At 49.4% G+C, this 18,713-nt stretch overlaps 1 protein-coding gene across 3 annotated transcripts in view; it reads left to right on the plus strand.

The window, feature by feature from the left end:
* Positions 1–6,781, plus strand: part of SMURF1 (SMAD specific E3 ubiquitin protein ligase 1) — a 108,661-nt gene extending 101,880 nt beyond the window's left edge. For 2 of the 3 annotated variants that reach the window (XM_027611281.2, XM_027611283.2), the window contains 3 exons: positions 136–337; positions 1,336–1,420; positions 3,492–6,781. In XM_027611281.2, coding sequence (XP_027467082.1) covers positions 136–337; positions 1,336–1,420; positions 3,492–3,591 — 387 coding nt within the window. In that variant the 3' untranslated portion in view covers positions 3,592–6,781. The remainder of the gene's footprint in view (positions 1–135; positions 338–1,335; positions 1,421–3,491) is intronic. The other variant, XM_027611282.2, reaches the window with a different exon arrangement.
* The last annotated feature ends 11,932 nt before the right edge of the window (positions 6,782–18,713 follow it).

Below are 18,713 nucleotides of genomic sequence, written 5' to 3' on the forward strand. Positions count from 1 at the left end.
TTGTCCAAGTCTGGGGCTTGTTTGTTCAGACACAATAAGTTCCCTCCTCTCATGTCCTGGGAACTGGGGTAGGGGGGGTGTCTTGACCCTGGTTCATACGTTTGAGGACTAACTTGCTGCCGAACGCCTTCCCAGCTGATCATCGGTGGCCTGGATAAAATCGACGTGAGCGACTGGAAGTCCAACACGCGGCTGAAGCACTGCGTGGCCGACAGCAACATCGTCCGGTGGTTCTGGCAGGCTGTGGAGACCTTCGACGAGGAGAGGAGGGCCAGGCTCCTGCAGTTCGTGACCGGGTCCACTCGGGTCCCTCTCCAAGGCTTCAAGGCTTTGCAAGGTGACTGACCTGGAGGCGGGGCTCCTGGCCCCACGCATCTCCCCTAGGCACGTCCCTCTGGCAAGGCTTTGGGGAAAGAAATCAGAGTTTTTAAATGCACCGTGGATTCGTTTCTGAGTCTTCTGATAGCAGCTCTCTCACTGCAGTCCTGAGTGTGAGGGGGAGAGGCCTGGCCTGGGCATCAGGAGATGGAGTCTCTGGCTACCGTGTTGGTCATTAGTGCCAGGGGCCCTCCCTGGGCCTCAGTTTCGTCCTCTGTGCACATGCACTGCCTGATGGGCTCCACCGATGGGTATGCATCCTGTCTCTCGGCCCTTCTGACTGTGATAAAAAAAAAAAAAAGTGATATCCAGATTTTTGATAACCCTGAGAGCCAGAAGGAAAAAGTTGAATAATAATAGTATATTAAGACCTAGTAAATGGAATTTTGCGTATTAATAGTGATAGCAGATATATTTCACATGGGGAATGTTCCCGGTAGACTTTTCCATATTTCGAGGACTGCTCGGGGTGGCAGAGGTTCCTTCCATCCCCTGGGCTCTCGTCCCAGGTGTCTGTGTCTTTTCTCTTCCCCTCCTGCTTCTGCCTGCGGAGATTTCGCGGCCCCGTATCTTGCTTTTTGTTATAACTCTGCTGCCTCTGCCAGGAGTGGGCCTGCTTGCTGAAAATTTGTTAAAAACACAACAACCAAAAACACATCACTGGTAGTTTAAGGATTTTTCCCCTTCAGATACCCCCACTTGAGCGGGGAGGAGACAGGAGGAGCGTCCTCACCAGTCCTCGCTCTGCCCCTGTGGTTTTCTAGAACGTCTGGTACAGGTCCCTGGATGGCCACTGTCAGCATATGCGAAGCCAGGTGGAGGCTCACGCTACCTCGTGAAGTGTGCCTGTGACCCTCCGGCAGGACGGCCCGCCTGGGCACGGGGCCGAGGGTGTGCTTGGCGGTGGGGCCCGGGCCCTGCCTCTGACGTGCATTAACTAGAATGTCTTCTCGTAAGGTTCTACAGGCGCGGCAGGGCCCCGGCTCTTCACCATCCACCTGATCGACGCCAACACAGACAACCTTCCGAAGGCCCACACCTGGTAAGGCCCGTCCCCTGGGAGCCCATCTCCACGGTGTGCCACCCTACGCATGACTTGTCTAAGCTCTTTTCTTCTGTGGAGCACTCTGCTCCCCTTATCAGCATCCCAGGACCCCTGGCGATGGCCCCGGTGTCAGATGGAACGAGCACTCGGCTGTGGGTCACAGGAGGGTTATCAGACGTCTCTGTTGTGAAACCAGTTGTGTTGCGAGATGGGATTCATGTTGGCTGGCGCTCCAGCAACTCCAGTCTTATCTTCACTGGGTCTTGCATGTGCGTGCGTGAGCACACGTCCCTCTCAGGAAAACTAGTTTTTTAATTATTTTATTTTATTTTTTAGACAGCGCATGTGTGTGTACGCACAAATGGTGGGGAGGGGCAGAGGGAGAGGGAGAATCTTAAGCAGGCTCCACGCTCAGTGTGACATGGGGCTCAGTCTCATGACCCTGAGATCGTGGCCTGAGCTGAAATCAAGAGTTGGATGCTCAACCAACCAAGCCACCCAGGCACCCCCAAAACTATAGTTTTTATTTATTGTATTTTAAAGACTTACTTAGAGCATGCGTGAGAGCAGGGGGAGGCACAGAGAAAGAGGGAGAGAGAAACCCAAGCGGACTCTGCAGTGAGCTCAGAGGCAGACACGGGGCTTGATCCCATGACCCTGAGATCATGACCTGAGCCAAAACCAAGAGTCAGACGCTTAACCAACTGAGCCACCCCAGGTGCCCCAAAACTGTAGGTTTTAATCTGGAGTTACTAGTTCACTTCCTAAGACCCCATTTTCCTTCTTGGAACTTAGTCTATGATGATGCATCTTGTGTACTGAAAAATATTTCTTCCCCAAATTTTAAATAATAACCATAGCAGATTATTTGTGGTTTAAAAATCAAGTTATTTACATACATGTTGTCTCAGAAACCATGTATCGAAAAGACCAGCATGTCTAGTTCAGGAGAGCCAGGTCCCGGTCATCCAGATGCATCGGGGTGTAACAGAAGGTTCCTGAGTGGGAGCCCGGGGGTGTGGCTTCAAATGTTAGCACGGTCCCAAGGCCATGGGGAGGCTGCAGCGCCTCGCCCAGCATGGCCATCACAGAAACCACGCCGTGTTGATGCTTGGCAGCTGCTTTCCTCCCCGTAAGACTCTGTCCTTTCATAGTTCAGTGTCTAGAGTAAAACAGATGTGAGAGGTGTCCTCTGATGCTAAAGCCCGCCCCGCCCCCCAAGACTATCACACCATTCAGCCCAGTTCTTCCTTGAGAAAAACCATCCTTACTTGCCTAACCCCTTGTTAATTTAGTAACTCTATGGCCTCTCTGTCAGAATTCGTATTTTTTTGGTAGTAGAGAATATCCTTCTTAAAGGGTATTTTTTTTTTAATACAACAGAAATGAATTTCCCCAGGGAAATGTTGATTCATTTCATCACTCATTTCATCTATTGATTTCATCTCAATGTCAGGGATTTGATATTTTATTAAGTTTTGAGATACAGCTTGTTTTTGCAAGAAATAGTCCAGACTGCCCCGTTTGGTCTCAGATCAAGTCACGAGGATCAGCTAGACATGCCGTAAATTGTTCGTGGTGATCTGACTACCGGCCGGTCTGGATCACAGAGCTCTCTGCAAAGGTGGTATTCCTCGTACCGAGAAATAGTTTCTTCCAAAGACAACAAACAAAACCAGCTGAGAGCTTTGTCCTCATATAACCAGGAAATAGTAAATAGTTTAATTTTGGTTTTCAAGATCTTGGGGTCTATGTTGCTGTGTGTTCGATGAAAAAAATCTCTGCTTTCAAAGCAGAAAAGGACTGGTTGGGGGGGGGAGTAGAAAACTTGCCTCCACCTCTTTATCCCAACGAGGCGATGAGATGCTTCCCGTCTTGGCTCCGTCCTGCCTATCTACGTTCTCTCTCTCTCTCTCTCTCTCTCTCTCTCTCTCTCTCTCTCTCTCTCTCTCTCTCTGCCGGCTCGGGGCCACAAATGCACTGCTCCCGCCTGTCCTTGTCCTTGAAGCAGGTCCTACGTCCGGATCACCCCCAGCGGTGACTCTCTCGCTCTTTTGTCCTGTTCCAGCTTTAATCGGATTGACATTCCACCTTATGAATCGTATGAGAAGCTCTATGAGAAGCTGCTGACGGCCGTGGAGGAGACTTGTGGCTTTGCTGTGGAGTGAAGAGCAACCAAAGGCAACAGATTCTAGCTCATGACCACCAGACCAAAAGCAAGCTTTCTGTGTGCCTCCTACGCAGCTGGCTGAGGCCTGGGAACCCCAGATCACCGGAGGGAAAGAGTTGTCTCCCCTCCTTTTCGTTGGGGGAGCGAGGGGGGTGGGGGGACTTTGGTTGGTGGCTCCCACCCATACTTTCCTCCTTTATGACAGTACTCCCACCCCCTTCCATCACCCATCCAATAAAATGCAGCCAGGTTTAGCATTCGGCTTCGGTCACACAGGATATTCCGCTATGACTGGAACCCATATGGTGATCGGCTCACTGCCCTGTGGTCTTTATAGGAGGATCAGCCCAAAAGTTCTGGAACTGAGCTTGGCTTACTGAGGGTCCGTAACTGGTAGCTCGACTCGCTATGTGTCAAAACGGTCCCAAGGCCCGTTTTCAAGTTCAGCAGCTCAAATTCCAATCGCATCCTAGCAGCCTGCTCCAGGTAGCAGATGAATTTCTAACTGAAAAATAACCATATTGTCTAGGGGAAGTCTGCCGCAGCGGGAAGCCTGCATCAAAAGCATGCTTCCCTTTTCCCAGGGTGTTTCAGGGTATCCTGGCTGAAAAATTTGTTCTGCATAGAAAAAACTGATCTTTCCTTTTAAGAGTCCCTTTTGCCACATTATCTAATTCAAGATATTTTTTCCAGTGAAAATACCACATAACAGAGCTTATAAAAGAACAGACCAAACCAGCCTCAGATCCACGCAGCCAGTCCTGGGCTGGGGCTCCCGCACCACCTGTGTGTCGGCTGGGTCACTGAATACTAACAAAGTGTCGTGCGGAACTTGCTGAGAGCTGAACTAACAAAAAAAACGCCTGTTCTAGCTGCTGGCCTGGTGCAGACTCACCTCAAAGGGAGAGGGGGAGCGGATAACCTCATTGACTTAACCGCCCCCCACCCCCGTTACTGTTAAATGCAAACCTGACAGTGTGTGTGTTGGGGGGGGCGGGGACACAGTTCCACTCTGGCTCATACCGGTCATCTTCCGAGTGTCAGAGGGCGACACTAACAGTCACCGCTCGATTCACTTGCCCAAACGTCTTCACATGCTGAGCAAGGCCAAAGCCAGCCTGGACCCCCAGTTTCTAACACCACTTTCCAATTTGCACACGACATTCAAGCAGTATTTTAACAAGGTGGTTTGAGTGGAGATCAACTTCTGTGAAGGGCGGCAGCGGCAAACTGTCCTGTTTGGTTTTTGTTGTTGTTTTTATTTTGGGGGGCAAGTGTGGGGTAATTCCTTAGCAAGACACTTCACTGTTGAAACTTTGCTGTTGGTTTTGGAGTTAGGTGTTGGCATCGAGCTGTGGGTCTGAGAGGGGTTTGGAAGGAGCTTTTTGGACGACTCTTTTTGCTACTAACACCTTTGGACTGTGGTGGGTTTGGAGGCCTGCTTACCCTTCTCATCTTGCTGTGGTTCTTCGGTCGGCCCCGAAGCAGTCTGTGGCTTACGTGAGCAGCTCCGGGACGTCTTGGGAGACAGGACCCCCCCCCCCCCCCCACCGCCCTTTGGAACAAGAGGTCTGCCTGGTTTGGTGGGCCATGGGTTGCTGGCTGGGGGTTCCAAGAGTTGCGAGAGAGCGCACTTCTGGGCTACGTACGGAGGTTCCAGGGTAGAGAGGATGTCCGGTGCGACTCGCTGCAGAAGGAAAATTAAATCCATCCAGGAAGTCCAGGCCAGATTGTGGGCTTGGTCTTTCAGAAGTTCTGCCTTGCCCCAGTTGGGCTTATCTTGTTTCTCGTTTACCATGATCCTTGTGAGGGCGTTCTAGAAGCTGGCTCCCCCTGACTCTCTAGTCCTCCCTCGTAATCTTCCTCTGGCAGAGTGAGGAAATGTCAGCTACAGACCTGCCCCCAGATCGGCCTCCTCTCGGAGGTGAACCTCAATAGTGTGAGGAGGAGACCTCCACGGGAGAGCTGAAAACACCTCCAGGCTGAGGTGGGAAGGAGCACTTATTCTTCTGTGGGGTTGGCCAAAATCTGCAAGAGTTAGTGAGGAGACGAGGGTCTAGCGGGAAGGTTGAGTTTGGCTCCGTTGAGACGATCTTCCTGCTGTTGGGAGAAACAGGGGAACAGTCCTTAGAAAGCGTACCTGCCGGCCCCAGGCTGCTCGCGTGTGTCCGGAGTCAGCTCCGCAAGTGTTTCCTGTCTTGTGAGGCTGCGGTCTCTGCTTTTCTTCTCACACTTGCAACGTGGGCCCCCTCACAGCTGTGTGTCACAGTGGAGCCTGAAAGAGCAGAACGTTCCAGAGCCCTGGTTGACTCTCACCAAATGGGCCTGTCAGTGGCATTGCACTTCTAGAACCTTCACTATTAACAGTGGATTGGGCCACGCAAAGAGGAGTGTGGCCGACGGTTGGTAAAAGCTCCCGATCGCGCCACTTTGGGTCCGTGTGGACCCCGTTTCCCACGAGCTCTCGTTCGTCACCCTCCGCGGTAGTCCCCGACCGCCCACCTGGCCCCCTCCCCTCCCCTCTTGGCCCAGAAGCTTCAGGGGCCCCACTTCCGGGCTTGCCCTCACCAGCGGTCATCAGCTGACCCTCAGGGATGTAGCAAACCACCACTCTGCCAATGCTGTAGGTAGGAAAAACAAAGGGGCTGCTCGGGGGACAGGAAGGAGAGCTCCCTTCCGAGGGGAGTCTGCCCCCCCGGCGGGTTGTGCTCCCTCAGCTTGCTCGGCCGCGTGGTCCCAATTCAGGGGAGGTGGTCCTCAAACCTGAGCTGCCGGGAATGGCCTTCCGCAGAGAAAACACCCCGCCCCCAGCCCCGTCCGCAGCCAGGTGTGGGCCGCACCGCAGCCTTCCCGAAACATAGTATGAATTTTTAAAATTTGTTTATTTTTGTTTCTCAACCACTTTATAATGTATTTTTTAATTTATTTTGTAATGTCTTGTTTTTAAGTATTGCTGCTATCCTTGTTACTCCTCCCACTGTTTTTATTCCTGATTTATTTTGTGAAAATTGTACACTAATGTTCTGTTTTATGTCAAAATCAGAAGTATTTAAAGAAATACTAGTTCTATTTAATGTGGTTATGGAACCAGCTGGAAACACACAACAAACAGTGATTGTACAGCAGGCTGGACCCGGGAGGTCAGGTTCATTTTGTTACATATGCAATAAACTCACGACTTTACATTTTTTTGGTGTGGAAATGAGACTTTTTTTTTTTTTTTTTTTAATCCCACAAAAAAAGAAAAGCCGTGGTTTGAAATACTGGCAAGGACCCTCTAAGGAAAAAGGACAAACTTTAGAATTGTAGAAGGGATTAATAAAAACATGGTAGTTGAAAGTGCTCTGTATCAAGCAAAAACTCGTGGGATTGAGAAAGTTTTGAATCTCTTATTTTTTCCTTTCTAATTTGGATGCTTTTTCTTTCTTTTTCTTGTATAATTGCTCCGGCTACGACCTTCAGTACTATGTTCAATATACGTAGTGAAGGGAGACATGCGGTCTCGTTCCTGACCTTCGAGGACAAACCGTCAGTCTTTCACCTTTGAGTATGATGTTAGTTGTGGGATATTTCATGTGTGCCTTGCACTGTGTTGAGGTATCTTCCTACTGTTGCTGGTTTGTTGAGTGTTTTTATCATGAAAAGGTATTGAATTTTGTCAAAATGATTTTGCTGTCAACTGAGATAATCATTTATTTTCCCTTTCATTCTGCTAATATGGCGTATTACATCGATTGATTTTTATGTCCTGAGTGATCCTTGCATTTCGGGAATCCAGCTTTGTCGTGATGTGTATAATCCTTTGTCTTACTGTGGTGTTGGGTTCAATTTGCTAATGTTTGTTGGAGGTTTTTGCGTCAGTATTCCTGAGGGATACGGACTGATGGTTTTCTTGTAGTGTCTTTGTCTAGCTTTGGTATCAGGGTGGTGCTGGCCTAAGAATGAGTTAGGAAACATTCCTTCTTCTTTCTTCTGGAAGAGTCTGAGGAGGATTGATGTTAATTCTTTAAATGTTTGGTAGAATTCACTGATGAAGCCATTGCGTCCTGGGCTTTTCTTTGTTGGGAGGAATTTGATTCCTGATTCAATCTCCTTAGTAGTCACAGGTCCATCCAGACTTTGTTTCCTCATGATTCAGTCTTGGTAGGTTGTGTGTTTTAGAAATTTGTCCATTTCATCTAGGTTATCCATTTTGTTGGCATACAAGTATTCATAGAACTCTTACAATCCTCCTTATTTTTGTATACTTGCAGTAAGGTGCCTGGCGTGGGTGGTTGAGTCCTTGGCCTCCTTCCCCGCCACGGGCATTCAGCTAAAGGTTTGCCGTTATGTTGAATTTTTTTTTTTTTTTTTTTTTGGAAGAACCAACTCTTGACTTCATTGGCTTCCTCTGTTGTTTTCTGTTCTCTGTCTCTCTCTGCTGTGATATTGTTTCCTTCCTAAGCTAGCTTTCGACTTAGTTTTTTCTTCTTTTCCTAGTTCCTTAAGGTATAAAGTAGGTTTTTGGTTTCAGACCTTTCTTCTTTTTTCATGTAAGCTTCTGTAGCACCGAGTTTCCTTCTCAGCACTGCTTTTCAGTTTCAACATGCCCTGTTTTCATGGTCGTTTTTCTCAAGAAAGGTTCTAATTTCCCTTGTGATACATTGCTTAACTTCTACATAGTTACGCGTTCTCCCTTCTGTTACTGATTTCTAGCTTCATTCCATTGTGGGAAGAGCAAATATTTTGTCTGCTTTCAGTCTTTTTAAATTTTTTGAGACTTGATTCATGGCTTTACAGAACGTGGTCCATTATGGAGAATGTTCTCTGTGCACCTGAGGAAAACGTCTACTCTGCTGCTGGCAGGCATGTTGTTTAGGTCCCAATGGTCTGTAGTGTTGTTCAAGCTCTCGCTTTCCCTACTGATCTCCTACCTGGTTGCTCTAGCTTACTGGGAGTGACGTACTGAAGAGTCTTATTATTGTAGAGCTGTCCGTTTTGCCCTTCAGTTTTTCAAGTGTTTGCTGTGGGTGTCTCTGGATTTATTTTTGTTAAATGTGTTGAGTTTCTTAAAATTGTATGTCCATTTCTTTACTCAAATTTGAGAGATTTTTGTCCATCACTTCCAAGTTCTCTGCCCCTTTCTCTTTCTCCATCTGGGGCCCCAGTAATGCATATATTTATTTGATGGTGTCCCATAAGTCCCTTAGGCCCACTCCACTTTTCAGTGTTTTTCCTTTTGTTCCTCTGTTTGAAGACAGGTCATTTGAAATTCTTGAAAGTTCACAGATTCTTTTGACGGCTCAGGTCTGCTGTTAAAGCCCTTTATTGTATTTTTTAGCTCCAGAATTTGGTTCTTTTTAATCATCATACACGTACATGACTTTCTGATATTTTCATTTTGTTCATATATGTTTCTTGATTTCCTTTAGCTCTTTAAGCATATTTAATAGTTACTTTAAGTTTTTTTTCTAGTAAGTTTGATGCCTGTGTTTCTTTAGGGACGGTTTCTTTGGTTTCCGAAGGTATATTTTGTTCCTTTGGCTGTGCCCCGTTTTCCTGCCTCTATGTAGGCCTTGAGATCTTTTGTTGAAAACTCGTCATTTGAAAAAACAGCCATGTCTTCCCGTTCTTTGCAGGATGGCGGGAAGACCGTCACTAATTAGCAGGGTGTGTTCTAAGACTTGTGATCAACCCAGGCTGGTGGCTTACGTCTCAGGCAGGTCTTGTTTTGGACCGTGTCCGCCCTGGGCCTGTACCTCCCCGCAAGGCCCCTCTTCTTTTTCCCCATCCACACGGCTGCTTTTAGAAAGTCCCAGTTTTCCAGAGTCTCACTCCAGCTGCTTCTCAGGAGCTCAGACGTGTTACCGTATTCTTCTGCCCGTAATATCTTGCCCCGCGCAGCCGCAGGCCTGCACTCCCCCTGCGGCTTTTACACGTCATGTTGCTTGCTGCTGCCTTCCGGGGCTCTGGCCGGGCTGCAGTCCCAACTCTGCCACCCTCCCTGCCTGAGCTCCAGGCCAGGCAAGCAGAAACCAGTCCCTCAGGAGTCCACGCAGCTCAGAACACTGCAGATGACTTCTGCCCCCTTCTTTCAACACAAGGGAGGAAATCAGGAATTGGGCTGGTTCCTCCCAACCACACATTGCTGTGCTAGGAAGGGTCGAGGCACAGGCAAGCAAAGTTGCCACAAAATTCCCTACCGTTTTTGACTGTGGCCTTTTCTTGATTGGGCATTCACCTGGTTGCTGTAGATCTTTGATTTCCAGAGTCTGTAGTTGTTTTTATGTATGTATTTTCGGTGTTTCCATGGGGGTAGCACAGGCCTGGAGCTTCCTAGTTGGGCATCTTCATTCTCTGCCTTTTGATTAGAGAGTTTAATACACTCACCTTTAGTTACTTATAAGAAGGGACTTGTCTCTTCCATTTTACTATTAGTTTTCTATGTGCCTTACAGCTTTTTTCCCCCTCACTTCATTACTGCCTTTTGTACAAAGTTGATTTTTTTTTTTATAGTGACATGTTTTGAATCTTTTCTCATTTCCTTTTGTATATATTCTATAGATGTTTTCTTTGTGGTTGCCACAGGGATTATACTTACCAACCTCACGTTACAACAACCTAAGTTATACCACTTTGAATGGCGTATACCGATCCCGCTCCTATACAACTCCATCTCCCCCATGTTGTTGTTGTCACAACAAATTGCATCTTTATATATTGTGTGCCCAATAATGTAGGTTTTTATGTATTTGCCTTTTAAATCCTGTAGAAAATAAAAAGTAGACTTACAAACCAAACTTATAATAATACTAGCTTTTATAACAGTCCGTGTATTTACTTTCACTGGAGATTTTGATTTCTGCTTACAGCTTTGCGTTACTGTCTAGCAAGCACCCTTTCATTTCAAAGGGAAGGCCTTCCTTTAGCATTTCTTGGAAAGCAATTCTGGTGGGAGCAAACTCCCTCACTCTTGAAGAGGAATCTTGCTGGATGGAGAATTCTGACGGTTTCGTCAGTTTGTGTAAATCAACCCTCTGCTTTCTGACCTTCAAAATTTGATGAGAAATCTGGCCATCTTATTGAGGATCCCTTAGGGTCCATGACAAGCCGCCTCTCTTGCTGCTTCCAAGATTCTTTGTCCTTCTGTGTCCTTGAGTTTATTCCATCTGGAGCTTGTCTAGCTTCTATGTGTAGATTCACATCTTTCATCAAATTGAGAAATTCTGGTCATTGTTTCTTCAAATATTCTGACTCCCCTCTCTCCCCTGTCTCTTCTCCTGGGATTCCCACAATGCTTGTCTGCTTAGTGGTGTCCCATGGGACTCTCTGGTTATGTGCACTTTTCTTTTTTCTCAATTCCAATTGTCCGATCTTTAAGTTCATTGATTCGTCCTTCTTATTTAAATGTGCTAACTCTCCTAGGGAATTCTTCATTTTGGTATTGCACTTTTCGGCTCCAGAATTTTCTTTTGGTTCTTTTTTTATAATTCCTGTCTCTCTTGATAGTATGAAACATACTGTTGTCCTGTCTGGCCATGTCCTCCTCTAGCCCCTTGAGCAGCTTTCAGACCAGTAAAAACTCTTTGGCCTAGTAAGTAAGTTTGCTGTCTGCTTCCTTCCTCAGTGATGATTTCTGTCGTTTCTTTGAATGGGTCCTACCTTTGCATGCCTTGTGACTTTTTGTTGAAAACTGGACCTTTGAATTTTATAATGTAAATCTGGAAATGAGATTATCCTCTTTCCCCACGGTGTTTTTTTCTTTTCAATTTTTGAAGGTATCGCTGATCAGCCTGAGGTGAAAGCTTGAGGTTTTCTCTGGTCTTTCTTGAACCTGTGTCTTTCCATGAAGTTGAGCGTGGCTTTCTAAATTTCCTGTTTACATGGTTGCTTTTTTCTTTTTCTTTCTTTTTGAAACAACTCCCATTTTTCATGGATCAGAACTACCACAACTTAAGTTGGTCATCATCTGCTCAGGGCCCCACAGGCTCCGGTGTCTCAGTCATACTGCATCTGCATTCTCCTCCTGACGCCCAAGCAGGGACGAATCCTCAGTCAAGCTCCTTGGGGTTGCTGGCAAAATTCTTGCCTGGTAGCTTTGTGACTGAGAGTCCTGGCTTCTTACTCGTTTTTGGCTACACACCAGGCTGAGACCATAGTTACTGTCCAAGCAGTTGCTTCTGAATGTCCTTTCCTTTAAATATTTGGTTCCCCAAATAGGAAACGGGAAAGAAATAACAAAACAACTAGGGCTATTCCTTTCAGGTCCCCTGAAAGCCACATCAGCCAGTGGGGGATACAGCAATGGCTGCCACCCTCTGTATCTGCACTTCTTTGATCAAAAGCAGCCATCGGTGATCACAGCACAGAATCTCAGGGTTGGAGGACAGGGTCCTTATTGCCTACCCTGACTCTGGCAAGTTGCACCAAGAACCCGGGCTGCCATGTACTCGGATGAGGGGATGGGCAGCCATTACCACACTAAATTCTGAAATAGACTGGAATTTACCAGCCGAGCTTTCCCCTGGGAGTTGCAAGCGTTCAAATGGACGCTAGAGTTCCAGAATTGTTGGAGTCTTTGAGTGGAGATGGATTCCTGGTGCTTCCGATTCTGCCAGCTTCCCTGACATCACTGGTCATATTTGCCCTTAACTCCCACCCATCAGTCACTGGGACACAGCGTGGCCGTGGGCTCAGCAGATACAGGCCATCCCGCACTCTGCTGTCTGTCTGTGAGGGAACCATGCTCCGGTTGGGAATGTCTGGCTCATCGGGGCTGCTTCTCTGTTCACAGTTACTGCTAAGTCATGGGGGCTTTAAACAATCTGTATATACCTCTGTCCCCACACCGGCCCTGCCTACTATCTCAACAACTTCCTAAGTCTGCTCTTTTGAGACTTACAACACTGGCCTTCCCTCGGGCAGCCACACTGACCGCTCACTTACCTGACACACAGACGGATCAGTACTCCACAGAAGGCCCTCAAGGGGCAAGATGGCATCATCGAGAGTCAGGATCTGGAGTTGAATCCTGGCTTTGTAACTTGCCCTTGAACATGTTACCTCCCCTGTGCCTCAGTTTACTCATTTGTAAAGTGGGGAAAACAGCATCTTCCTCCCAGGGGCATTGTACCGTTTAAATATGTCCCATGCGGACATGCAAGTGCGCCATCCTGATGGCTCACACCGTGCTGTTGTAAGTTCACGGAAACCATGCTTTCCACACGAGGGTCTTACCTTTCTGCATCCTTGGCCACAGGGCGTTGGGCTGTTGCTGCTTCTCCCCAGCCAGCCAGGAGCTGTCCTGAGAAGCCGGGGCAGCCTCTCTGCCAGAAGACAGAAGTCCGCTCCCAGGGAAGCGCAGGGCACTCGGGCGAAGGCGTGGGTGGGCACTTTGCAGAACCAGAGAACCAGAGTCTCCAACCACCTTCTGGGGCCCTGGTTGTGACCTCCTGGCAGACGGCAGGATGAGGGGGGCTTGGGAGAGTCCTGAGTTTGAGTCCAGCTCCAATTCATAACCGTGACTTGGGGGGGGGCGTACTTAACTCTTGAGCCTTGGAGGCAGCAACACCGAAGATGCTCAAAAATGTGGATGGAAGAATCAGAGTGAGCCTGCGCCAGAACAGCCCTTCCAGCTGAGGACGATGATGTCCAGAAGGGGCCCGAAGGAGGAGTCTGGGCCACTGATACGCGGGGTCCCTTGGTCAGGCCGGTGGTGAGTGAGTGAATACAGATATAAAAGTCAGCAAGTTGTTCGCTTATGAAGTAGAGGGGCAGCCTGACCTGCAGCCACAGCCCCGACAGGAGACCCCCGAGGGGCGTCTGCCCTCTTCCTCCCTGGCTCCGCACAAGGCCTGGGAACCCGGATCCAAACCGCCTCCTGCCCCGGACAGAGGGCCAGTGCTGGCTGACCGGGGAAGCCTCTGTGCCCGCAGATTATCTAGAAGTCTCTCCCTGCCTCCCCCCATTCTTGATACGAAAACTTTCGATTTCTGTACAGGGCCATGCAAGCTCCGCAGCCGTCACTCACCTGGCAGCTGCCACCCTGGGGTCCTCCTGCCCCGCCCCCTGCACCCCCTCGGCTGTCCGGCACCTGCTGTCCTCTGAGCGGAGACGGGGGTGGGGGGGGTGCCTGGATGGAGCGGTGGGCTAGACACAGGCCTGTGCAAGCGCCGCACCGGCCCCCTCTGACTGGGCTCCACCCGCCGTGTGCCCCCTTCCTTTCACTCACCACGGCATCCGCAGAGGGGCTGGGGAAGATGCCACCACAGGGCACCCGCTCCGTCCCCACAGGAGGTGGAGGGATGTGAGGCCAACTCCATCCCGCGTGGGGGCCGGCCTGTGATGGCCGGTCTCGCCTCTCGGCCCGGGGAGGCTCAGCTGACCCTCCGGGGACCTGCAGGGTCCTGTGGCCCGCGTGGAGCTGCCCCGGGAGCCGGCCGGGGGTCAGCCACCTGCGGGCCCGGGCGCCCCCCGCCCCGGCCCCCAGGAGGTGCGCTCAGCTCCCCCCGGGATCCCCATTGTGATAGGAGCGTCCTGAGGGGCTTCCACCTCAAGCATTTCACCGCTTGCAGGATGGGTTCGACATCCTTGCTCACAGCCAGACCGCAGATCCCTGAACCGCGGACACCGAACATGCCGTGGGCTTCCAGGGAGGTGATTCGGGTACCTTGGGTGGGACCCTCCAGAACCCCTCCCTCAGCCCTCCCGGTTATTCAAAGCCGGCCAGACCCAAGCCAGGAGGGGCCTGCGAGGAGGGACTTTTCTGAGCCCCGCAGAGTGGAGGCGGCCCCGGGCCCCAGAACGATGCCGGGAAGGAAGAGCGGGCCACGCTCGCCGCGTACCGGCCCCCACGGCTCATGGGCCATCAGGCAGGGCCGGGGAGCCTCAAGCTCCAGGACCCACCTCTGGCCCCAGGGGACCCCGTCGGTCATGGCACGGGATCCCTGCCCGGGGGGCAGGATGGGCGAGAGCACCTCTGACTGTCCTTGTGCCCTGGGTGCCCGGGGAGCACCCACCAAACCTGCCTGCTGATGGCTGTCGCGCTTTACGTCGTGCTGGTCGTGGGGCCGAGTGGTGACATTGCTGCAGGGGACCTGAGCTGGGGACCAGCCACACAGATTGCTGTGGGAGATGGTGACACTTAGGGTCACACTTGATTGCTCATCATGGAAAAGCCTGCTTTTGGTGCGGACAAGACGAGGAGCCCTCCCGGAGGAAAGGCGGCACCTTGTGAGCAGCTTAGCTTCACACACAGTTTGGAGGCCTTGAAACGACACGAATGGGAGCCAGACTGGAAGAAAAATCAAGAAAAAGAAATCTGGAGGCCATTAGTAATGATCCGGAAAGCTCCCATGGGCTTCACGGCCAGAGTTTCACGAGTGAACAAGCGAGGAGAAATCTCACCGTGTGGAACAACGGAGCCAACAGCTCTTGGACGCGAGCTCGGGCTGCAGAAGAGACCTCCAAGCGCACCCGGCACCCAGGACCTGCCACCAAGTCGGCCTCCCCAGGCCGGCGGAGGAATGAAGGGAGGACTCCGACAGCCCCGGGAGATGCCCCGCGTCAGAATTCTCCTCTCCAGGGAAGCACAGGGCTGTTTCCAGAAGCAGGAGGAAGCCGGGGGAGAAAAGGCGGTCAGCGCACGGAACAGTGCAAAGCGACAGACCAGCCTGGAGGGCACGTGGGGTGGGGAGTCGGGGTCAGTCCCGCCGCAGGGACGCTGGCCGCCCGCCGCCGGTCCCGCAGCTCAGCCCCAGGACGGAGGACGTGGGGGGGGGGGGGCGTGGACTTCGGTGGGAAGGCTCCGTCAGGACGTGGAAAGCCCACAGAAGGCATGTCACAGGGAGTTTTGAAGACACTCACTGATGTGGCTCAGTTAGATACTTGAAAGAGTCTTGAGAAAAGACAAAACCAAATATGTGCTAGAACAGCAGGGAAAGAAATCAGTGCTCTTCACAGTCCCGTTTAAAATCCCCAGAGGAGGCTTCACTGCAGAGTAAAACAGCGATAGGTGCGTCCATCAAATTGTTATATTGTACACCTTGAACTAATACAATGTCGTATGTCACTTGTAGCTCAATAAAACTGGAAAAAAAATAAAATTCATAAACTTCCATAAAAAACTAAGTTTGGGGCACCTGGGTGGCTCCAGTGGTTAAGCATCTGACTCTTGATTTCGGCTCAGGTCACGATCTCGGGGTCGTGAGACTGAATCCCATGTCGGGCTCTGCGCTGAGCGTGGAGCCTGCTGGAGATTCTCTCTCCCTCTCCCTCTGCCCTTCACCCATTTTGCCCATCCCCCCACCCCCGGCGTTTGGAAAAAAGTATTTAAAATAGGCTTGGCATTTACCGGATGGGGTTGGTGTGTCTGACTCATTCTTGCAGCTCTGTAGGAATCAGGTTCTAATCCCTGAGTCAGAGAACTCCTTTGAAGAAAAAAAATCAACTTACATTAACTCATGATCACATGAAGAAAGCTTGTGCTGGGCACAGAACCTGGATGTTAAACATTTCCCATTTCCTTTTATGATTCTCTTAAAAAAAAAAAGTCACGGAGAGTGAAAGGTAGGAGTTCCGGCAGGAACTGCATAAAGATGAAGAAATGAATCTCTACTGACATTCAATCAAGAATTAATTCCCTGTGTAAAGAGAAAGGGGAATCTTTCTGAAGCAATTTAAAAGGTCAGACACATCTGTGAACAGCTGTAACCTGGTCAAGAGACCAAAATTCTTCCAGAAACATCAGAAATCCTCAGTGGCCTTTCCCGAGGCCAGCTCATTTCCCATGAGGGAAATACAGTAATTTAGGAAAAGAAAATGCAAACTTAAGACAAAAGTTACTCACAAGGAATTAAAAGCTTAACGTAGGTCCCTAATATTTCGGGCGAAGCAACTGGCAGAGGCCCAAGAGGCCCAGCAGGGAATCCTCTAGAACCAGGCTCCTGAGGAAGAAGGAACGTGGAGCTGTGATGATACAGGGACCCAGGGTGCGACCGCGTCCCCCAGAGACTCAGGCCCTCTGGAGAAGGGACCCTCCCCCGAGTGTGTCCATCGTCCTGACGGACGGGCAGACCCCGATGCTCGGACACTCACCTACCTGGAACCACGGGCCGAGGTGCTGGTCTTCGCCCTCGGCCTCAGGTGTTACCCAGGCCCAAGAGGTCCCAGGGACCGAGCCTACGAGCACCTGTCCTTCCCTACATTCAGGAAAATGAGGATGCTGCCCTCCAGGAATTCTCTCCTCCAGTGGTCTTTGTTGGCCCAACACATACTCCACTGACAAGAGAAATGTCTGCACCAGGTGCTGGCTTCCACCTCCGTCCACCACAGTCTGAGGTACGGATTTGCCTTCTGATGCGGCAGCTGGACAATCCAGAACCTTACCTAGATAGCTTTATCTCTGCACTAAAGTAACTTTGAGTTTTTTTCTCCTTTAGCTTTATTGCGTTTAGTTCAGAGATTATACAGTGGTTCAGATTAGAATCTTGATGAAATTATTCTTAATGATTAAATAACTGAAGAATATTTGAATGTGAATCTTATAACTTAAATGATTCCACTTCATTCTATTTGTGCGTAGTGTTAATACATAATTTTTGTTCTTACTAAGTCTGTTAAAATAATCCATTAATAAAGCAATAATTTCTGAGACAATTTTGACAACTTTTCTCTTGGTTTTATTGCTGTTATTTACAATCCTCTGGAGCTTCCTTTACAGTTATACTTGACGTAAAAGTGAATCTCGGGGCACCTGGGCGGCTCAGTCGTTAAGCGTCTGCCTTCGGCTCAGGTCACGATCCCGGGGTCCTGGGATCGAGCCCCGTGTCGGGCTCCCTGCTCCGCAGGGGGCCTGCTTCTCCCTCTCCCTCTGCCCCTGCTTGTGCTCTCTCTCTCTCACTCTCTCAAATGAAGAAATAAAATCTTTTAAAAAAGAGAGTGAATCTGTTTCCTTTTTTCTGGGTCTAGAGAATGTGAGGATGGAGGACAGATTTTGGTTGGTGCCAGGTCACTCACTATGGGACCTGTGCTGAGAGTACTTGAGGATTTCAGAGTTCATTTCTGTGAATCAAGGGCTGGATTTCGTCTAGTTTTTAAGACTGATGTATTTGTATAAATGAGTTTTCATTTAAAAAAAATTTTTTTTAAGATTTTACTTATTTATTTGACAGAGAGACACAGCGAGAGAGGGAACACAGGGGGAGTGGGAGAGGGAGAAGCTGGCCTCCCGCCGAGCAGGGAGCCCGACGCGGGGCTCGATCCCAGGACCAAGATCATGACCTGAGCCAAAGGCAGTTGCTCAACGATGAGCCACCCAGGCGCCCCTCATTTAAAACTTTTTTAATTTACACTTTTGTCAACTATAACTCAATAAAATATAATATTTAAATGAAAGGCCTAGACAGTGACGTCAGCCAAGATGGAGGACTAGGAGGCTCTGGGCCCCCACCCCCCATAGACGCAGTAGACAATTCCAGACTGGCTGAAATACCATCTACAAACATCTACAGCAAGCAAACAAATGCCCAGTCAAGAAAAAGCCACATTTGCAATGATAGGAAATTTCTAAGTGTTTTCACTCACCTTGCCCCCGCCCACTCCCTCCCTGGTGTGGCACGGCATGGTTTGGGGGAAGGGCAGCCAGGTCCCCTTAACCTCCAAACTGAGCCACCCAGAGAAAGTCTTCCTCTGCACAGAAATGGTCTACAAAACCTGGGACATTTTTCAAATGCCCAAAATTCAACAAAAGATCACAAGGCAGAAACAAGAAAACATGGTAACCACAAAGAAAATACCTGTAGGATATACACAAAAGCAAATGAGAAAAGAACCAAAATGTGCCTACAGGAAAAAAAAATCACCTGAACACAAAGGAAGGCAGTAACGGAGGAAAGGAGAAGGGAGAAGGCTGTAAGACATAGAAAACAAATAAAATGGCAAAAGTAAGTCTCCTCCAATCAGTACTTAGTTTAAATGTAAATGAATTAGGGGTGCCTGACTGGCTCAGTTGGAAGAGCACGCAACTCTTCACCTTGGGGTCATGAGTTCGAGCCCCACGTTGGGCATAGAGATTACTTAAGAAACTTAAAAAGAAAACGTAAATGAATTTGAACTCCATAATCAAAAGACACAGACTGGCAG

Source organism: Zalophus californianus, chromosome 10 (genome assembly GCF_009762305.2).
Source record: "Zalophus californianus isolate mZalCal1 chromosome 10, mZalCal1.pri.v2, whole genome shotgun sequence".
Taxonomy (NCBI): Eukaryota; Metazoa; Chordata; class Mammalia; order Carnivora; family Otariidae; genus Zalophus; species Zalophus californianus.